Genomic DNA, 22,444 nt, shown 5'->3' with positions numbered 1-22,444 from the left:
AATTCAAAGAGGAAATGCTAAGTATATAAGCAATGGTGAATTTCAGGCAAGCAGATTAGCCAATCCATCCATGAATCAGTACAACTGGAATAAACTCTGCATAAAACCTCCTGACCCCTTTCATATTTTATTTATTTCTTCTGCAATAATTTTTAAGTTATACTGCTGGATTACAAGATTCTACAGTTCAATTTGACCAAAAGTTTTGAGCCAGACAATTTTTAGATATGTCTGTCCATGGTGTAAATGTTCTTAGCTAGTCTCTTTCTTTTAGAGAAGAAAGATTTCCCGGTAAACATATTAAGTGCCTGTATGTTCTCTTTTACAAATAACTATGAATCACCTATTGACATCTAACACTTATGTTTTTACCAGGAATGCCCCCTTTTCACCTAAGAAACAGGCAGTCCTTGAAGTATAATTAAAAGATAACACCTTTTTAAACAACAAAATTATTTTAATGACCATTTTCCTTTTAGGCAAGTAAGAATCTACTTTAGAAAAAAAAATACTTCAAAAGTAATATAAAATGGGGGCCTCCCCGGTGGCGCAGCAGTTGAGCGCTGGGTTGCAAGGCTGCCCACAGCCTCTGCGGCGCCGGTTCGATCCCCGGCTGCTCCCCGGCCACCAGGGAAGGGTCCCACATGGCGCGCAGACCTCTCCTGCCGCCCAGACCTCTCCTGCCGCCCGCTGCTCCCCTCAGCAGTGTACTTCGGTCCTTCTGCCTGCTCTGCTCCCCACTCTGGCTCTGGTGAATCCTCTCACCCTCCTGCGCTTCTGACTGTACCCAGTGCATGTATAAACAAAAACAAACAAACAAAACAAATAAATAAATAAATAAAACATGCCGCTATAAAAAAAAAGTAATATAAAATGTTCCATTTATTGTCAAGTATGACTGGGTCATAGTCATTTGATTTATAAATTCCCAATGTTTTATTAAAATACATGTGATAAATGGCATGACATGTTAATCTTTTGAAAGATTATCACATTCTTTAATATGAAATAAAAATAATTAGCATTTCAAAGCTTTGTCATAGCTTTGTTTCATACAACATTTTTTCACACAATAGATGCATATTAGACAGTAACTTTTCAAGTAAAACAAACAAATTCTAATCAGAGCTAATGAACCCTATAAATTTGAGGCATAGACCACCTCAGGGTTAAAAATCATTTAATACTATCAAATGTTCATAAATTACATTTTCAGCCACAGTAGAGTTTATTAAAAGATCATTTAGATTGGTTACATTTCCTAGAAAATGCATCTATTTCACCTACACTCCAAAGAGTAAATCCTTGATGGATTTACAATTTTTTATGTCACAATATTATGCATTTATCTTCTCAGATTAGTGTCAAATCATAAGTCTTGTCTTTTCTCCTAACTCTGCTTAACACTCTTACTTTGATGATAACATCATAGGATCAGAGCTGATGCCAAAAGCGCTATCGACCAGAATAGTTGGAGGGATATGGTGGTTTTTCACCCTAATCATCATTTCATCCTACACTGCCAACCTGGCTGCCTTCCTGACGGTAGAGCGAATGGAGTCCCCCATAGATTCGGCAGATGATCTGGCAAAGCAAACCAAGATAGAATACGGGGCAGTCAGAGATGGATCAACCATGACCTTCTTCAAGGTAAGGAACTAACAAAGTAATCTCAATGGTCACTCCTGCTGAGGGCAGGAGAAGTGTAATAAGAGTCTCTCAAAAAATTAAATATTGGGCAATGTTTTTTGGCAAGTGAAATTGACAGTGGCATCATATCATTACAAAGAACCCAAATGCCCTCAGCGGTCAGGATAAAGCAATGTCTTTGGCCACCAACTAAGTATCGTTTCCTTTATTCCCAATTTAGCACACTTAGAACCACAGTCACTACTTCCACTCATCTCTTGCCTTTATACCAGAAAAAATATTGCTATTTTCTGAATACAGTATCACCACCTATTCACTGACCACTCGTGTGTAGAACCCACAAAATAAAGATGTCTTAATCTGAAATTCTGACAATCATATTTGAATATCAGTGCTTATTCTTTCTGTTTGTACTTGATGAAATGGAAAGAAAAAAACAAGTAAATGGGCTGATATTGGAATTTATTGGGAGAATTAAAACCAAAATGGAGTTAAGGGGAGCCTCGTCTAACAAGGTATCTCTACCAATGAGGACAATACTCCTAGTGTGACCAGCAGCCTTCCAGCAGCCTGGAGGGCTTTGCAAGGACCAAAGAAAAGTCTAGCTAGAACTGATATCATTTTAATGTCCAGTTCATTTCATTACTCAAACCTTTTTAGTCTCTTACCCAGAGAAATAAAACTGATTTTTGCCTACTTTATGGAATAAACTCTAATACTTTTATTATTATAAATAATAAATCTCAAGTGCTATAGCTTCCATGGGGTTTGGGGGTGTGTGGATTTTATTATATGGAGAGAGTTTAGAGATGGCAAAACAGCTTAGAGGTCATTAAGTTCTTACAAAGAACTTGTGACTTATAAAGAGAACAAAACTTTCCAAAGCTAAATATCCATTCAGTGCTTGGTCCATGAAAGATATGGATGGGAACATTCTTTTAAGAGGTAACTGTGCATGTGCCAGAAGAGAAAATGGCAGGTATTACCAAAATAAACTCTAAAAAAAGATGATTGTTGTCAGGACTTTACATACAGATCACCAAGGATGGATCTGTCACCCCGGGACTGAGTGCACTATTTGATTGTTGAAGGTTATTACTTTAGAAACAAACCCCTAGGGCTAAGAAATATTTTGTACAACAGTGTTGGTTTATCAAAATAGGTATTATTGATGCAGTAAAATTGGTTTAAAAATGAACAATAGTGAGAATAGCAGTCAATAAATAATCACTAACTTTGTTTAAGAAAAAAGCAGGCCCAGCAGTTTGTCAAAAAACAAGTAATGTAGAAAGTTTAGGATTGTTTTTCCTCTGTGTTAAAGAAGATGGCTTATCCACATTCGTTGCATTTGTAGAAACATGTCATCAATGTAATGAATGTGCAAATGTGGTGATTGTTTCTTCCCTGGATACGTGTTGTTTTAAGGAAAAGTGACATTAAATAAATGGCTTTTGCAGGTTTCCGAACACTTGAATTTTTCTAAAATCAATAGTGTGAAGAGATACAAGTTAGCCCAAGCAAATGATTCATCACAACACTTGTCAGAAACCAGGAAAGTCACCTGTAAGACAAGACAGGGGGACAGAGTAGCATCACATATGTCTGCAAAAAAAAATTTGAAATGATTTACTTTATTCACTAATAGCAAAAGTTTCAAAGTATTGGGAAATAGATAAGTAGAAGAAGAGAGAATTCTTTGTCTTTCTAGGTGCACATTTGAAATACAGAGGAGGGAGCAATTGCCTTTTGAAGAAGCAACTGACCTGCCTTTGCCACTGGGCGGGAGATTATGGATTTACAAGCTGTTTTGTTTGTTTCTGCTCACAAGACTCTTTGGATATAGAGACTGTTGGTTCCCATTTTTTCTGGTTGACCACATGAGATCAGGGGCCCTTCCTGCTGGTCACAGGCAATCTCTCATGGTATAAGGGACCAACCTCCCTATAGCCTCTATTGTAAGACACTAATCCCATGCATAAGGGCTCCGTTCTCATGCCTTAAGCACCTCCCAAAGACCTCACCCCCTCAAACCATCATCCTTGGGGGTTATGATTTCAATGTAGGACTTTTGGGGGACACATTCATTCCATAGCAGGAGGGATACCTAGAGCTCCACACAGGAAGAGGTACCAGTTGCTTGACTTGCAAATTAGCTTATAACCTAGCAACTCTATTTATGAAGAAGGAATTTATTTGCAGAGAGAGCAAGGACTAAATCCGATTTAGTATTCCCCTTGATGGAGGCATGTAGTCAGAAAGCTTCAGAGAGATACAAGCTTAGGGTTCTTAAGCTGGATTATTCCGCAAGGGAAAGATGTGTCCCAGCCTTTTAGCTGTCAGCGAAGTTCCACCCTAAATCACTGAATGACAGTAAGGGCCACAGGAATTCAGACCTGACCTGGCTCTACCTCAATGTTGTTGGACTGTTGAATGGATAAGGAAAGCTATATTCACCCAGAGGAGTCTAACACCTTCTGATCTATTTTGAGGGCAGATGCCATTGCTCAGACATATTCTCTCTCCACCCAATCACAAGGAAACTTCTCATAAGAAACATTTTCTCACCACAACCTAAGCTGCAAATAGCAACTTAGGACTTAAAGTGTTTTTGTTCCCAGTATATATATGCATGTATATTCCATCCCTTTGGTAACACTCAAATGGTAGAAACCTGTCTCTTTAATTTCACGTGGATGCTAAATTGTTTGACAGCTGAAGAACAGGCAGTTGCAAGGAGAAATGGACCACAGAAATTGCCAAAATCCACAAACAAACAAAATGCTGCAATCCCTCACATGTGGTCTCTGGGCCACAGACAAGGAATTTTTTTTAGTGAAGTGTCTCCTTGGAAAGGGACTTCCGAAGTTGCTAGCTAAATGTGCAATCAAAATCCATTGGCTTTTTCTTCCCCCTAGCTTTTCTATTCCTGCAGATAGCATGACCTTAGATCTCAGATTTGAGACATTTAGTTTTCAACATAAAATTACAGTTTTAGTTTGTTGTTGTTGTTTTAAGTAGCTCAGCTGAGGTCCCACTGTCTCTCCTATGATTCAGGGAAGGCTGAGGAAATAAAATTATATTCATTACACATGCACTGGGTCAAAGTACCACGTGTCTGAGCCAGGGCAGGCTGAGATGGTTTCCTTCATTGAGCAGCTATATGAGGAACAACCATATGGATCATCAGGGACTGTGTTTACACAGGAGAACCAGGATTATATCATAAATTCAAGGTCACATACATTCACAAAACTTTAAATGGACCCCTTGAGATGCTAGCTGATGCTGTGCATAAAGAAAAGAGCAGCTCCAAGTTGGGTGGCCAAGGTCACTCGCTGATGATGCTTATTAAACATTACATTTTCACAAGGTCATCAGCATTCTGGATCTTAAGTACTCAGAATAGCATAATACCTACTCAGTCAAAGCGTGTCAGTCACCCCTGGACCAACTGGCAAAGTCAACGAGAAACAGAGTATTTCATTAACTGTCCAGGAGCTGTTGGAGAAGATGTTTTAGGAAGCTTTCCAAATATCAGGAGGCTATTTCTTTTTCCTTGTCAGACCATCAATTAATGGATTCTTTTATATGTAAGACATTGTTTTAACAATTCAGAACTTCAAGAAACTTCATTTCAGATTTTTTTTTAAGCAAACTCCTTTTTCTTTCCTACTTGGGATAGTACTAATGAATAATATGATATCTACTATACTGTTTTCTCTGCTTTCTGCTTTCTGTGAAAGCCTTTCCCTCAACTCCTAGCTCCTGGAGATCACTACCAGCATCTTAGTGGGTACAAAGAATGGTCAGTTTGTGGCCAAGCTCTGTGGACCTAGCTTGGGTACAACTTCTTTTAAATACAGGACCATTCCTTCTTTTATACCCAAAATAGTTACCAACGGTGGTGTCCAATTACAACTTTTCCTTTTGTAATGGACCACTAGCATACCATTTTTTTTCTTCCTACTACAAAGTAGGGAATGTACAAATATTCTATTAGTTCTCCTGATTGTCATTAATTATCTTTTAGGAGAAATAGAATTGTCCAAACTCAATTCTCACAGTAACAGTTTAGCAAATCACCTTTTTTCCTAGATGAAGAAAGTATTGTCATTTAAAAAAAAAAAAAAGTCTAAGAGCTATGTGAGACCTTAAAGAAAGGATATCTCAATGTCCTTTGCAAACCATCATTCAAAGAAAACAATGGTTGTAGTCCATTATTCAGAGTTTGGGGATTCCAATCTTCCCTGGAGATCTAACTAGCATCAAATGCTGGCATATAAATTAAAACCTAGAGTGAAGTGCTTCAGACTGTAGGCTCTGGAGCCAGATAGCCAGTTCAAATTCTGACTTCACTGCTTATTCATGATATAGACCATAGCAATGTCATTATTTAAAATCTGTATGTTTTAAATTCCTTGTTTATAACTTGAAGATAAAATATAATTCATACAATTATCTTAAGGGTTAAATGTCTTTACTAAGGTAACGTGTTTGCAGTACTACTTGGCAAATAGTAAATAATAAAAAGAGTTAGATATTACTTTCATTATCACAAATGATATTACCATTAGCATTCAACCCTTACCCCAAGGTATTAGTCCTATTTTTTTCAATGACTCTGGATTTTAAAAAGCCTAGGTTGGGCTTTTGTCAGCTTCCTTACCATCAGTGACCTCCAAATGGTGCACCTTCTACTAACAGAAAAATCGAGAGGGACAGCCAGTGCCCAAGTTCCCAAAGACTTTCAGGGACAAAGCCACACCTTCTCTTCAAAAGCCCATTCTGAGCATATACATTGCATTTAAAGATGAACTGTTTTCAGAAGGTAAGTCTATCCTGGGAATTCAACTCAGAAGCAGAGAGTGGCAGTTCAACTTAATGGACATATTGTGCAGAACCTCCAGTACAACCAGTTTTTGAGGTTGACACTATAAGAGATAGGAAGAGAAAGGGTATAAAAATGTGTGCAGAGGGGCCTTTCTGGTGGCACAGGGGTTACAGACACAATGCTATCAAGCTATCACCAGTCACTGCAAAATGAGTTGATCCCCAGTGAGGGAGCTACCCGCATGGCACAGCAAACCTCTCCTGTCTTGCCCACTGCTCCCTTCAGCAATATATTTCAGTAGATCCATGCGTTCTGCTCCCCATTCTGTCTCTGGTGAATCCTTTCACCCCCTGAACCTCTGGCCTATACCCTGGTTCTTGTATGCATAAATAAATAAATATTTTTTAAAAAAATGTGTGCATAGCAGTAGAGATACAGGAGATTCACAGACCTGTTAAATATAACATGACAAGTGCCCAAGGAGCATGGGTGGTGCAGACAGGAAGTGGTTTGTATGTCCAGAGTCCTCATGAGCCAGAATGAATAGAAAACACTCATGTAAGAAATGCTTCTCAGTAGAATCTTGCCTTGTAACAAATCACTCTCCTCCTGGAGTCAAGCCAGAGGATTACACAGATTAGATCATGATTCAGTCTAAAACGACTTGGATAAAATAGGTTTTAAAAAATCACCATTTCTGCCTTTCATGGTCTAGGAACTTTTGACCTGTTGTGGGAATAAGGAACTTTCTAACCTTTATAATCTCCTTCCAGAGAGTGGTTAGGTGCTACCATCAACCCGAAAGACATTTCAAGAAAGTACCTGAGCATCATACCAATAGAACTGAAGCAATGAGCCATTGGGGGAGGCAAGTTTCAGACAGAAATAGTCACATAAAAAGCACAAGATGAAAGGCATTTCTTCAACTTGTCTGCATAGGAGGCCTGTTTCATAGAAAGCTATGAACTTGTGTTTGAAAGATCCAGCTAATTTTACCATCAGTGTCCAAAATGCTAAGTCCCTGTAGGTTATATATATATTTGTTTGGGAAGAAATCCATGAGGTCAATTAAAGTTAACCTTTTTCAAAGTCAGGTATATTGCCTGTAATAGACCAATTTTTAACTCTAGACAGGAGAAAAACATGAAAAATGTCTTAGCAAAGGTGTTTAAATCCCACTGAGGGAATTTTTTTAAAGGGAACACATGAATTTTTAAAACCTTGGAGATTCTACAAATGTCATAACTTTCTATCAATTCAAGATAAGAGCATAATCAGCTGCAATGAACATACTGTACACATTTGAAAGACAGAGGCCCTCACTATACTGGAAATGCTTTCTTCTGGGTCTTCCTCCAAAGTGATTTTTGACAATTAAGTCATGATTTTAATACACTGTGGAGAATTATTATTTGGAGAAATGAAATCTTTAACCATGGTTTGGAAGAAATAGTTACTTTAAGGGCAACAGTTCATCTCTGATTATGTGCTCTATACATTTGGATTTCTGCATAACTGATTAACATGTTGTAATTTGATTGGAAGGTTTTTCTTTAATCAGATTTACCTAAAGTAAAAGTCAATTGGAGATCTTAAATTATTATTGCTTTTTGCATTTCATTTTTTTAATATGCATATATCTACCACATTTGTAAGATCACCTTTGATAAGGTAACAGGTCAACTATCACTAATATGTATGTATATGCATGTCATTGTCACATATGTATAAAAAAACATGTAAGCATGGATATATATAAAAAAAATCATTAGACATTTCGGTCTGAAGAAAGTTGCAGTTTCCTGTTATAATGAATAGTAGGATTATCATCACTGTAGAAGCCTTGTAACCTGAAGATATAACATGATAAATAATGTGCATCAAAATAAAAATGAAATATTATAGGGATACACCCATACAATTGGAGGTGTTATCAGTCTTAAAACCATATTCCATTCCAGAATTTATATATACTTGACACGTATAGCAGAAATTCTGCCACTGAAAACAACAGAACTACGTGGAATACAAAGTATTATTAAAGGAAAAAATATAGGGCCTCCCTGGTGGCGCAGCGGTTGAGTGCTGGGTCGTGAAGCTGCCCTCAGCCTCTGCAGCACCAGTTCGATCCCCGGCCGCCGGGTGAGGGTCCCACATGGCACACAGACCTCTCCTGCCGCCCGCTGCTCCCCTCAGCAGTGTATTTCATCAGTCTGCCTGTTCTGTTCCCTGCTCTGGCTCTGGTGAATTCTCTTACCCTCCCACACTTCTGACTGTACCCAGTGCTTGTATAAATAAATAAATAAATCTTTTAAATATATATATATATAAAGGATAAAAGATAAACAATACCCATATTTTCTCCTAGATTCCAAGTACTGCACTTCTTAAAACACTTTTTTTTTTTCCTCCAAACAAATGTAAGTTGCCTAACTTCGTGTAACTCATCCCCACATGTCATGTGATATCTACCAGGGTTGCAAAAGCTCTGGTTATAATAGAAAGATGCACCAGCTCCTGACTGCTAAATTATTTCTCTAGAAAATTTGTCAACACCGTGAAAACATGAGCTAAGTCAGAGGGTTGATGTTATGTGTAATAAAACAAATCGTTGATTTCCAATTGGTTAAGAGACAGACCCTGAAGCCAGATTGCTCAGATCAAATCCTGGCTTCATCATTCATTTCTTCACATGAGGCTCTGTTTCCTCATCTGAATTCATAATGGGATCTTTCTCATGTGATCGCTGTGAAAATTATGTGAATTAATATATGCAAAGCACTTTGAATCGTGCTTGGCCACAATAAACACATATGCTGGTTATCACTGCTGCTTTCAGTAGCTAGTTTTTAACTGCAGACGGACACACAGAGAGTCATTCCCCCATGAGCAGTTGACTTGCATGTATTATAGGAAAAAGAGAAAAAATAGGCATGCTAAGGTGACAGTAATGCTCTCCTATAACAGATTTTAGATTAAAAAAAATGCTTATTCTTTGCCAACAATACTTCATCAACATCAGAATGGCCAGATAATCAGGTTTAAACAGACAAAATGAACTTATCTAAGCCTGTTGCCCTTCCAAGATTTAAAAAACAATCTGGATGGATTTAGATTTACTAAGTGAGGTCTTCTCACTTTTACCAACTTTTGCTAAGAGGCTCAGAGTACTTTACAAATATTCTAATTAACCTTTAACATAATTGGTGAAATAAGAGAGAAACACTGTTTCTATTTTTTAAATAGATATTATTTCGAGCTATTTGGTAGGCTAAGAACTATAAAAGATTTAGAAAGGCAAAAACTTTCAAACTGTCATTCAAACAGTTTGTTTGGTCTTTTCATATTTATGATAATTTTTCATGAAGTATTTTCCTATTTTTGAAGGTTATTAAGATTTATGTCTTAAAATTCTATTTTAAAAGAATAAAACTAGGGGCCTCCCCTGGTGGTGCAGTGGTTGTGCACTGGGCTGCGAAGCTGCCCGCAGTCTCTGCAGCACCGGTTTGATCCCCAGCCCCCCATGAGGGTCCCACATGGCGTGACATACTTCTGCTGCCGCCCTCTGCTCCCCTCGGCAGTGTATTTCCATCCATCTGCCTGTTCTTTTCCCGGCTCTGGCTCTGGTGAATTCTCTCACTCTCCTGTGCTTCTGACTATACCCAGTGCTTGTATAAATAAATAAATAAATCTTTAAAAAAAAATCTTATTAAAAAAAAGAATAAAACTAATTTAACCACTCCGAAAACTGTACTTTTTGATCTAACAACAAATAGTCATTACAAAACATGGCATGACAGTGGACAAAAATTAGGAGAAAGGAGACATGGGACTTGAATTCTATACTGGTTCTTTCATGAACAAACATGACCTTCTGTATGTCTCTTACCTGTGTCTAAAGTCAGGACCTGCATGATTCATTTGAAGGGGCTGGTCTAGAGAGTAGAACCGAGGGACTGAAAAATCCTAAAGCAAAATCTTCTAACCTTGAAGTTCTTCTCATGCGTTTCCAGTGGGGAAAGACATTTATAACCTAGGGTGCTTGAGACATATTTGGTATCTAACTTATATGAAAGGCTCATTTTAGCCATATCTTACATCTTCCTGCAAACTCTAACCATCCCAGCTTCTGAAATAATACATAGTCATAAATGCGGAGTGGATGGAATCCCACAACAGCAAATTTTCCAAATGATGAATGAGGACTTTAAACAAAGTCATCAACCCACCCTGTTTACCATTAAGAGACTGGGGTGAGAATCTCCCAGATCAAGTCCTTTAAGATGCTTCCTCTCTGTTCAACTTGACCCAAGCACTCTAGCAAGTGATGGTTGTCTTTGCTTAGAAAGGCTCTCCCTCAGTGCTTCAAAGGATTCCATGCCAACTGATTTCCCCTCCAACACCTCAAGGAATTCAAACTAAGAACAACCTTCCACTTCAAAAAGTAAGAGGTAGATGTGGTTGGATTAAATCCATGACCTTCAGCCCCATAGAGCAGTGCTATTCAAAGTATGGTGTAACAAACATATTGACTTGGGGAACATTCTGTTACCAAGCGATTATGAGACATGGAAAGAAATTGAGAGTAGAGTTTAAAGGTTTTTTAACTCTTAGATAATGTGATGCCCCCGTTCATGTCAGTGACACCTCTCTTTGGATGCAGATGACGTTGAGAGTTGTTGAGTTCTGACACACTCAGCAGATGCAGTGAGTCACATCTGGTACCAGTGATATGTTGTAGGATCACAGACAGGTCTGCATAGATTGTAAACATAGACAATTCCTCATTATAAACAATATGAACTCAATAATAGTCCAATAGAACTCAATAATACTCCTTTAGTGATGGAGTTGAATTTTTTCACCTCCTTCCATATCTTTCAATACCCTAGAGGACTCCCCCATATTTATCAATTTATCAGGGATGATCTGACCATTACTTTGTCTTCAATGTCCATGGATCAAAGATCCAATTTCTATTTATTTTTCAGTAAAACATTCTTTTTTAGTAAAAGTTAAATGAAGTGAAAAAAAGATGTTTGTGAAATATTTTATATGAACTGACTCCTGGTTTGTATTAACCTGAGCTCCAATGGCAAGCTAAGGGAACAGCATAAGCCATGAGTGTAAGCTACACTGTCACAGGTAGATCAACTAAGATTAAAATCACTCTCAGAAAAATTTTAGTAATATGGACTTCCACCTCCACTTCCCCCCAATCAGCATGGCACAGTGGAAAGATCATTGAGCTAGATGCTGGGGGCCCTGGGGTTCACTATTAGCTCTGATACCAACTGGCTTTGTCTTCCATGAAGTCGAAAACCTTTTGTACCAAAATGTGTTCCTCTGTGAAAATGGCAGTTTGCATGGGCCAGTTTCTAAAGTCTCTGATAACTTTGAAATTTCATACGTCTAAGAAAATTATTTTCCCTTAAGGTAGTTTCCTGATGGAGAAATAATTCTCCCAGCTGTGCATTTATTGCCAAAGACAGACTGACCTCCCTTCACTTGTACGAGTAGCTCTTCATTATAAATTCAGCGTGATCAGACTCTTAGAAGCTCAAATCACACAACAAATGCAGTGTTGACCCTGAACCCTGAAGCATACCTTTGTCATGGAGACATGAGCTCCAATTTTCAGATATCTCTGGGGTTGAGGAGTAATTCACAGGGGCCTAATCATAACAACAGCGTCCATAAAATACCAGTATCTATAAGGTACTGTTTATTGAATTGTTCTTTTTCTCACAAGACCTTTCTCCAGGGGCTCTTCAAATGCCTAACAATCCAAAGTAAAGCCATCTGTCCTTGCCTCAACTCATAAAGCTACAGCATTAACCCAGGTCTTAAATGGAGTTAGGAGTTGAGTGAGCCTCCAGGAATACTTGTACATGAAGAACCACACTAGAGTTGATTCCACGAGTCCACTTACTGTTTATGGCCCCAAATCATGTTTTAAGCTTCTTGGCACTCCTGAGATGGAACACCCTGTGCTTGCCAAGGAAGAACCCTAATGATTGGAGCCCCATATAAATGGCCGAGGTTTGGAGTTAGCTGGAAATTATCCGTAATCCCCCAAATGCCTTTCATCTTCAAAATAAATGGAGGGGAACATTGGTGCAAATGAAGACAAATTCAGAAAAAATATTGAAACAATATGAAAATTACAGAGTAAAATGTAAACTAATTATAGATCATTATTCAAAATAATAGAAAATTCATGTCTAAGTAATATGAAAACTTAGGCAGTGTAAGTTAACAAAGAAAGTAATATGAGATAGTGGAATGTATAATTGCATATATTATGAATCATAGATATAATTTACCGTTGACTCTATCAAGAAGCTGAAAAAGGGGAAAAAAATCACCTAACACTTTAAAATAAAATATGCAATCTTCATTATCTAAAATACAAATGCAATTAAAATTGAATATTTTCCCGAAAAGCATACAAATACAGTATAAAGAATTTTCTGGTCTAAATTTTCATTTGAAAAGAGCACTTATATTATAAATATTCTGAAGAAGATCAGAATGAATAGCAGTTCTTTCCTAAATAAAGAGAGTGCATGTGATTTATCTCAAAGCTGTCCCTGGCAAAAGAATGCTGGATCAGGTATTGAAACTTCCATGCCAGAAAACAGCAGAACAATGCCTGCTGAACCCAAGTGGTTCAAGAAAATGGAGCAAATATGTAGACATCTGGCATGAGTGAGTCAGTCTTTGGCCCAGTGGCCCTAATGACTTTTTAAGTGGCCTCAGTTCATAGGCAAATGCTGTCACTAATATCAGTGTTCTTTTTGCCCTAGCTGAAATCAACAGAAGGACCTGGAGCCATTGTCTTACATCAGTCAGTAGCTACCCCAGAGCTTCCAAGTGTTTTCCTGTAGTGCCCTGGGCTCTTCCCAACAACACACTGAAGTCCTGGGATGCTCAATATGTTTCCTACCTGAGATTTTGAATGGCTTAAGCACCTATTTTCTCAGCACTCTGCTGGTGGGTGTGTTTCTTTCCCTGCAGAAATCAAAGATCTCGACCTACGAGAAGATGTGGGCGTTCATGGGCAGTAGGCAGCAGACGGCCCTGGTAAAAAACAGTGATGAGGGCATCCAACGGGCACTCACCACCGACTATGCCCTGCTGATGGAGTCCACCAGCATCGAGTATGTGACGCAGAGAAACTGCAACCTCACACAGATCGGGGGCCTCATTGACTCCAAAGGTTATGGAGTGGGAACGCCTATCGGTAAGAGGGGCAGGCAAGGCATTAGCCAAGTCTGAGATGGTCAAGGTCAGTTACAAAGTCCAGAAAGGAATGGGATCAGTCTCTACTCCACATTCTGAGAAGGTCTTCCATGCCTTTAGTGGACTATCAAGGAAGGACTTAACCACCCAGATCAGAGGCATGGTCTGATTTGAAGATTCTCAGATATTTAACTTAATAAGCTTTCCTGTTTATTTATTTATTTTCACTTTTGTGTAGAAGAACTGAGGTGTAGGCCAGAGGCACAGGGGGTGAGAGGATTCACCAGAAACAGAGTGGGGAGCAGAACAGGCAGATCTACTGAAATACACTGCTGAGGGGAGTAATAGGAGAAACGGGAGAGGTCTGCTGCACTACGTGGTTCAGCTCCCTGGTGGGAGATGGAACTCAGGCCGCAGAGGTGGGCCATTGCAGTGGTAGTGCTGAGACTTAACTCCTAGGCAACCAGGAAGGCCCTAATTTAATAAACTTTCAACTCACTATTTTCCCCAAGTGCTACAGCTGCATATCTGTTTAAGCATAAATTTTATCATTTTATGCCAAACAAATATCTTTACATATCTTCCTAATTCATCTTTTTCACATTATTTCCTACCTTAATTTATATTAGAATGTAAAAAAATATGTGTAGAGATGGTATAAGTTAATAGTCTGGTGCCCCATGTTAACAGACGCACACCTTATATCTGTCCAAAGAAAAAGGGAAAAGATTAAATTATAATTTGCTCTAGTAATATATTAGATTCAATTCACAGTAACTAAAAATTTCAGATAGTCCTATTATACCACTGTGATGCCTAGGAATAGTATTGACTTGCAGGTAGACAACAAAGTCTACTTGTTTATCGAGAATAGAGAACTATACCTGATTGATTGCCATGTATATATGTATATATATGTATGCATGTATACACACACATATACATATATATCTCCAAAAGGGTAGGTTTATTATAAAAGGGAGGAAAAGAATAAAGAACACTCTCATAGGCACAGGCATGCAGAAGGTGGCTGCCCCCTACCGTGATTGTCTGTCTATAAAAAACTCTTTTCCATAGAAAGCTGTATTATAAAGGTTCTATATGGTGGCAATCCACTCCTCTCAAGTGGGTTATAGGTAATTTTCTGATAAGCATCCCAAAGGAGAGGCATCAAGGCCATCTTAGATCACTGGGCTAGTCCAGTAAGCAGAAAATTTAGTTACAGTCAATACTAATCTGATTAATCAGATCTAGGGCAACTCTGTCACCTTTTACATGAACACACAACTAATTTGATTCTCTGCTATGTATCTGGTGTAGAAATAAATACTATGGAGAAATTAACTTTATTATATATTGTATTGTTGCTATGTATATCCTCTAAATAAATGTTCAACAGAACGATTGGACTTGGGATCCTATAACTACCTTCTTGCTCCTTTATTTCCAGTAATTATTCCTGTGAAAATATCAATATGGCCAGTGGAGTGTATGTGTTTTCCAAGTGCCAAGCTCTCCTATAATTAAGTGAACATGTTCTGCACTGGGTTCAGTTACTGAAAGGATACTATGCCTTTCTTTTTTTTCATTTCTAAAACAATGACCTGTCACCCTCACCAAGATTTGCACCTCATTTAGATAATAGGGTAAAGGAAATCTAGACAGATGCTATTGTTCTATATGTCATCAAGCTGGGGTTTGTGATCTGAGACATAAGTCAGACCAGAAAACAAGAAGTGGGGACATGTGCCTGAATCTTTGCAAAATCATGATCTCAGATTCTGCATCTTCTTCGAGGAGTCACTATAGCATCTCAGATCCCTCTTTAGACTACATTATAATGTAGGAAACCACACTTTTTATCATTCCATGGCCCACCTCCTACCCTGTCTTCACCAACTTTCAATAGCCTTTCTTCCCCACCAAATTTCCTAAAGGTGAGAGGAAATAGCCATGTCTACCACTTCTTCTGAGAACATTTGCCCTTTAATATGATACTTTTAATGGGCATTTCTTCTGCTGAATGGATTATAACTCTAAAGTCACAATTCTGGGGGTAGTGAGGAGGAAGCACACGCTCTTCACTGCAGTCCTCCTGCAAAATGCAGTACTTTGAAGAGGGCTCTGCTTTCATGTGGATGAGTCTGACCCTGTGGTGAGTATCACTGTATTTTCTATACCATGATATAGAGAGATTTGAATGTACCAATTAAATCCACTTTTAGCCAACCTCATTCATACACTTACACACAAGCTCCAAAGTTGAAGAGCTTTCTCCCTCCCCAGATGAAAAGAAATACACTCCAGGAATTTTTCATAATGGTTATAAACCTGTCATGCTTTTAAACCCAAAACAATGAAGGAATAATTGGAACAGATGGCAGACCTCAGAGAGAATAGATCTATTGGGAATACAGCTGTTGGATAAATTTGTGAGATGTTTCTTCTATGATGAATTGACTCTTTAAGAAAGATCAGTTGCTATTCAGGAAGATCTGTGTGTATACATATATATATTTATTTTAGGTTACTTTAATAAAACACTTCTGATGTCATTCAGCCCATTTAAGCAACAACAACAAATACTGAAGCTAAAATATAATTCCGATATTAAACATTCTCAGCACACTTTGGTCTGATCTTAACTGACTCCCTAAAGGTTCCAGCAATTTCCCATGGTCAAAGATTGGCAAATTCAACTCAGTCACAATGCAAAATTGAAGACTTTGCTGCTTAGAGACTCAAAGGACAGTGGCTCTGGAAATGTGCCTCCTGGGGGATTTAAAATAAAACTTCAAGAGAACAAGAGCAGTTAAGGCTTAAACAGGTTACCAGGAGGCTGGAAATTACCTTCCCGAGAGACTGGCTTTAACAGAGATCCGATCCCCACCTGTCTGAAATGGTTTAGTCAGTGGCTAGCCTGAAGGCAGCTGGAGAGCCTCCGTCAACATTTATTGAGTGCCCGCTGTAGGTACTGCTAAGATTACTACTGCGGCCACTGCCATAAGAATCCTTCTTACCCCCTCCCAAGCACTTCTGTGTACATTAGAGCAAAGCTTTCCTGGTTCACCGAATTGCTCATACACTATGGGTATGTTCACATTGCTAATTTTGGCTGTAACTGTTATTCTGGGGGTGTTTAAGCAAGCAGCCAAAAGCTTTTAATTTGGCTTGCAAGAGCAATTTTCCCACCAAAAATTCATACTCTTAATTGACAAGCCACAGTCTAACTCCAAAGCATTTTGCTCTTCTCTTAAACTTGATTTTGAGTACTGACAAAGATTTTAGGAAGTCTTGTCAAAATCTGTTTTTCTAACTTAAATCATATCATGGAACATATGTGAGGCTGGGGATGGGGGAGCAGAGGAAGGGAGAGAAACTTTCGTGGAAATACCACTAGGAGGGAAGAGAATTGCATCAAATACTTGGCTCTGCCAGTAACTATTACTTTCACATCCTACATCTCTTTAATTCTAAAGCAAGTGAACTAAACTACATGATTCCCAAAATCTTTGTGTTCCTAAGATATCACGTTTTTTTGATTTACTAGTTCATTTGCATTTTCACCAAAAAGAACGTGAAAGTTTGCAAAGAAATAGCAAGAGGGTGTACTACATTCTCACTGAGCAGAAGAAATGCTAACAAAAATTCCTAGTGTCCAAGGAGAAATTGAGTAAAAGAATCTTACATTCTTTTATCTCGACCTTTGCTCTGATTTAAGTAGAAGCCCAGAAGTGAGCAAGCCAAGGCTACAGTGCTCTCTGGTCCTAACAGAATTAAAATTTTAATGGCACTGCTAGAAAATTGAATATAAATAATATCAATAAAAGTCTGCAAATTTCCAAAACCTAACTGAATTCTGTAGAACCTTTGAATTATTCAGAATGCATTATTAATCACTTCTTAGTAGGTGTGTGAGTCAGTATGGACAAATTACTATAATCAAATTCTGTAACTATTCAGTGGCTTACATAGTAAATGTTTATTTCCTGACCTTGTCATGGTCCAGTGTGGATTAACAGAGAAATTCTGCTTCATGCAGCCATCCTGAGACCCAAGCTCCTTCTAATTGGTTGTTCCACTATCCCTAGTGACTTGAGTTATTTCCTTCTTGCTGAATAATTGAGGAAAGGAAGAGAGCAGGGAGAAAACCACATTGAGAGGACTTATGAGAAAGGACTGGAAATATTTATACATCTCCTTAGCCTTAGCCTGCAGAGGCTAGAAGTCAGTCACATCACCACACTTAAGTATAAGGGAGACTGACATGTCTAGTTATTCTCATGGGAAGAAAAAATGTCACCCGTGATCATTTATTCAGGTCGTCATATCATCAGACAACTGAAAATGTAGGAAAGTAGAATCTAAAGAAGGAAACCCCATAACGTGGGGAAAGACTCATAAAAACTCACCAGAAGCAGATCGTGTTTAAGAATGCCTAGATCACAGCGTTCCTCATTCAAAAGGAAGTTCCTCTCAACATGTCAGCTTTCCCTTCCCAACTATTTAGAGCCTTCATAATATCGGATATGACTTTCATGCCCTTTGCCAGTCAATGTGTGGACTGGAGTTTCCCAAAAGCCATAAAGCAGCTACGTCTAAGACAGAAACCCTCCTTGACATCTTCAGCCCTTCTGTGACCAATATCCAAATGACCTTACTTGCAGGCTCTCCTTACCGGGATAAGATCACGATTGCTATTCTTCAATTACAAGAAGAGGGGAAATTGCATATGATGAAAGAGAAGTGGTGGCGGGGAAATGGCTGCCCGGAGGAAGACAGCAAGGAGGCCAGTGCTCTGGGAGTAGAAAATATCGGGGGCATCTTCATTGTTCTGGCTGCCGGACTGGTCCTCTCAGTATTTGTGGCCATTGGGGAATTTATATACAAATCACGGAAGAATAATGATGCTGACCAGGTGAGTCACCTCTTTCTAGGGTGGGGTAGTTTTTCCTTTGTGTTATCTGTCTTAAGTTTGGGGTTTTCGGGATGCCTGCCCTTTTTGGAATAGCCTATTGAATGAGATGCCCAGAAAGACCATTTTTGAGTTAGAGCAAAGAGCTATCGAATCCCTGCCAGGTGCTGCTGGCACTGCAGCCCCATCATTTATTAATGAGAAGAGGGAAGTGCCTTATACACTAAATCCAATTAGTGCTATTTGGGATGACAGTGCAGAAATTCCAAACTCAGTTAATTTCTTAAACAGCTATTTGCTCTTGAAATAGAAATCCTAGATCGAGTGAGGTAGAGCTAATTCCCATATTGGAAAAAGTATAAAAAGCTTTTGAGAGAAATGCTATCCATTCCTTAAATGTGGATACTGAGCACATGTTCTAATGCAAAGCTCTTTTATTTAAATAAAGTAACTCAAAGCTGAGCATTTGCCTTTATCAAAATGACTTGTTAGAGGGTAACTCACCAAATTTTTTCCAGGAATATGCTAAGCAATACAAAATGAGAACAAAATATATTTGAGTCTTTTAATTTTTCCAAATTATACTTAGGATTATGGTTGAATTTAACAGTCAACAAATTTTGCCCATTACTTTTATTTTTTATAGAAATCACACCAACATCTTACACTTTTCTGAATAAGATGACTTTAATAAAAGAGAATTCCTTCATAAGTATACTAGAATAAAATACTAAACTCCAAGCCACTGTAATACAATAGGCTACCCATTCAATTTAAAGTTGGTGTTAGAATTTTGAGACTATCCACTCTAATAACTCTAATAACAGGGTAAATTTAATGCTCAGTGGTCACTGTCTCAAAATTCTTAATATTTGAGCAAAGAATTCCATATTTTCATTTTGCACTGGGCCCTACAAATCCTATAGCCAGTTCTGATTAATAATCTCATAGCAGTCCTATGTCCTTTAAGAGAAAACTCTTCCTTAAGCTCCCAAAGGTGGGAATGAGTTATTTTAAACTGATTTCATGGTGAAAATTTTCCCCAAATTATGCCAGTTTTGAGAACATTAAGCAGCACTTTCCTGGACCTTGTTAGAGAAAACTGTCTTTAACTGAAAGGGAGACTGGACTGATCTGCTTTGTTTTAACTTTCAATCTGCTCTAGAGGTGTCTTATTTTATGCAACTAATTTGACAAATAAAAGCTTATATATGTTATGCTTTAATGTGCTTCTCATAATTGCCAGCTTCATTTGATTTAAATCTTCATTTAAACACTCATTTTTGCCTCTGATTTATTCATCTTCCTATATATATTTTTTCTCATTTCCTTTGCATGCAAGCCTTTTTGTTTCTTTCATGGACTGCAATGTAAGCAAGCCCATCCAACTAACTCCACTTCGGGAACCACTTTATCTACGGATTTAGAATGTGGCAGATTAATTTGAGGGAAGCGAGGAATTCGGACACAGTCCTCAGTTCATACTGCGTAATCAGTTTTTTTTTTTCCTTAAATTGTGCCCACTATAAATTGTTTTTGTTAATTGGTGCCATCAATGATATCTGTATCCATTAAGCATAAATAACCATTAGTACCTACCCTTTTAAGATAGCAAGACTCATGTATTCTAGATAGTGAATTCAGTGTACTGGAAACAGATGGCGTTGTGTGTTGAAACAGAGGCATTTGGGCTAGGACTCCAAGGCCTGTGTGCTTACAGGCATCTGCTACACCATCAAAGAAGAGTTGTCTTAGTTCTTTCTTTAAGCATTAAAAATAAGCAACTCTTTCCTCATGGAAAAAGTAGTTTCAGTCTTTTAGCATTGCAAAGCCTGAAAACAAAATGCTAATTTTGTGGAGTTCTTTTGGTCTTTATGAGCATTTTTTCCTCTTTCCTTATCCCCCTGCCATACATTCTGCAGATCCACCCACTTTGAACTCTCAGTTTTCTTATTATAACTCCTTAACAATGTTAAATTTTAATTGAAATTGATTCCACTATTTAAAATGCATTATTTACACAAAGCCACAAAGATGTCTTTGATTTTAAATATTCAAGAATATGGTCCAGAAAATGAAAATTAATCTTAAAGCTCTAGTGCCAAGGAAAAGCATGAGCTTACTTGCACATCACTCAAGAAGGCACAACACAGTCAAGAATGATCCCGGATAGAAATTCATAAACATTGAGCTCTCAAGTCACATTTGCCTGAAGAGGTTAACAATCTGCCATAGGTTCAGGCAGACAGAACACTGGAGACTCTAAGAACTGTGTGTCTTTTCCAGCTACGTATGATTCCTTGCTAGCACTAAGTCAAGTGCAAAACTAGAAGCTCGCACTGATCATCTTCCACTTTCTAATCACTCTCTCTCATTCTTGTTGACAAACATCCTTTCAAGATGTCATTTCATCCTCTTCCCACTCACCCAGGAGAGAGTGGTGGTTCTTTCATCAATCTAGGCTATGCCCCTCCACTTTAACACTCGTTTCTCTGAATTCTTTGCCATCAGCAAATCTTTGCAAGTATATTGAGGAGAACATAAGCAGAGGGCAGAATCCCCAGGCACATTAGTTACAGGTTTCTAGGTTTATTGTCCTCCTGCGTTCAAAGTCCAACAAATAATCCCCCCTCTAATTCTGCCTGGTGACCAGAGAGCCAACTGCATGCTTAATTTCTCGTGACAGAGGATGTCTGCTGTCCTTCTGGGCTTGCTTGCTGTTCACACTGAGTAGGAGAATTGAAGATGCCTTTCATCTTCCTTCCATATGGGATCAGTTGGTCTTTGTTCTTCTTAATGGGATTGCCTTTTGACATATGAAGTGATTCCCCAAAATACATTTCTCAGAAGTAGATATAAGCCATCTCTGTAATCATGTAGCATTTTGCTGAGCTTTAAATGGGTTCCAGCTTTTGAATCATATATCTCTCCAATCCAGTTTATATTTCTCTGGTAAAATATATTTAGAAAAACTGACTCTTGCCCTGGTTGTTTCTAAGTCTGCCTTTCTTCTTTAAATAAATGTATTTTTAAGAAAGTGTATATAAATTACATTAATATTTCTTTTCCATTATTGATGTAAAAGCAACAATGCCCTAGGTCAGAGTGCACATTTTCATGATCAACAGAACCAAGTATTGGGAAGAATGTTGTATTATTCTTAGTTTCATAGTTCATTGATTATATAGAAACCACACACTATAGAATATTTTCCATATATAACATTTCGTTACATGATATTGCATTATGTTCCCAAGGACTATTTAATAAACCAAACTGCTACCAAAAAAAGTTCAAGGGTGATTGATAAAGTATAGGGTTAACAACAGCAAAATTTGTTGTTTTTAAAGAAATGATCCTTTAAAAGTGTAAATCAGAAATTTATATAAAGAAATGATTGCTTCCAAAAATTAATATTTGTCTTCTATTTTAAACTGTGTACTGCCTATTTCTGATACTTACATACTATTTGATGGTTTTCACATGCAGCATAATTTTTGATCCTTTAAATAATTTTATTTCCATTTTATTAATGGAGAAATAGATACCAAAGTCAACCACCTCCTAGGGTCCTAGACTTTAGCATCAGAAGGGAATTTTCTAAATCAGCCAAAGTTAGGTTCAAGCTCAAGTACAGTCCTATACTAAATGACTTTTGATAAGTTGCTGAATTTTCAGAGCCTCGGTTTACTATATAATAGTACTACATAATACTGGGATATGATTTCTATGTCATAAAGCTGTTTTGAAGAGCATCTTTTATGGTTGTGTAACTCATGAGTCATTGGTACCTTAAACTTCCC

At 38.0% G+C, this 22,444-nt stretch overlaps 1 protein-coding gene across 2 annotated transcripts in view; it reads left to right on the top strand.

Annotated features, from left to right (window-relative positions):
- GRIK1 (glutamate ionotropic receptor kainate type subunit 1) overlaps positions 1-22,444 on the top strand; it is a gene marked incomplete at both ends in the record, with an annotated part of 352,921 nt that overhangs the window by 317,125 nt on the left and 13,352 nt on the right. For both annotated transcript variants that reach the window (XM_084231835.1, XM_084231834.1), the window contains 3 exons: positions 1,433-1,650; positions 13,502-13,727; positions 18,394-18,644. In XM_084231835.1, the coding sequence (XP_084087961.1) occupies positions 1,433-1,650; positions 13,502-13,727; positions 18,394-18,644 (695 nt within the window). The remainder of the gene's footprint in view (positions 1-1,432; positions 1,651-13,501; positions 13,728-18,393; positions 18,645-22,444) is intronic.

The sequence above is a fragment of the Talpa europaea genome (assembly GCF_964194135.1).
Source record: "Talpa europaea genome assembly, chromosome: 4".
Taxonomy (NCBI): domain Eukaryota; kingdom Metazoa; phylum Chordata; class Mammalia; order Eulipotyphla; family Talpidae; genus Talpa; species Talpa europaea.
Note: the sequence above shows the minus strand (reverse complement) of the source record. Positions and strands in the feature narration are given on the sequence as shown.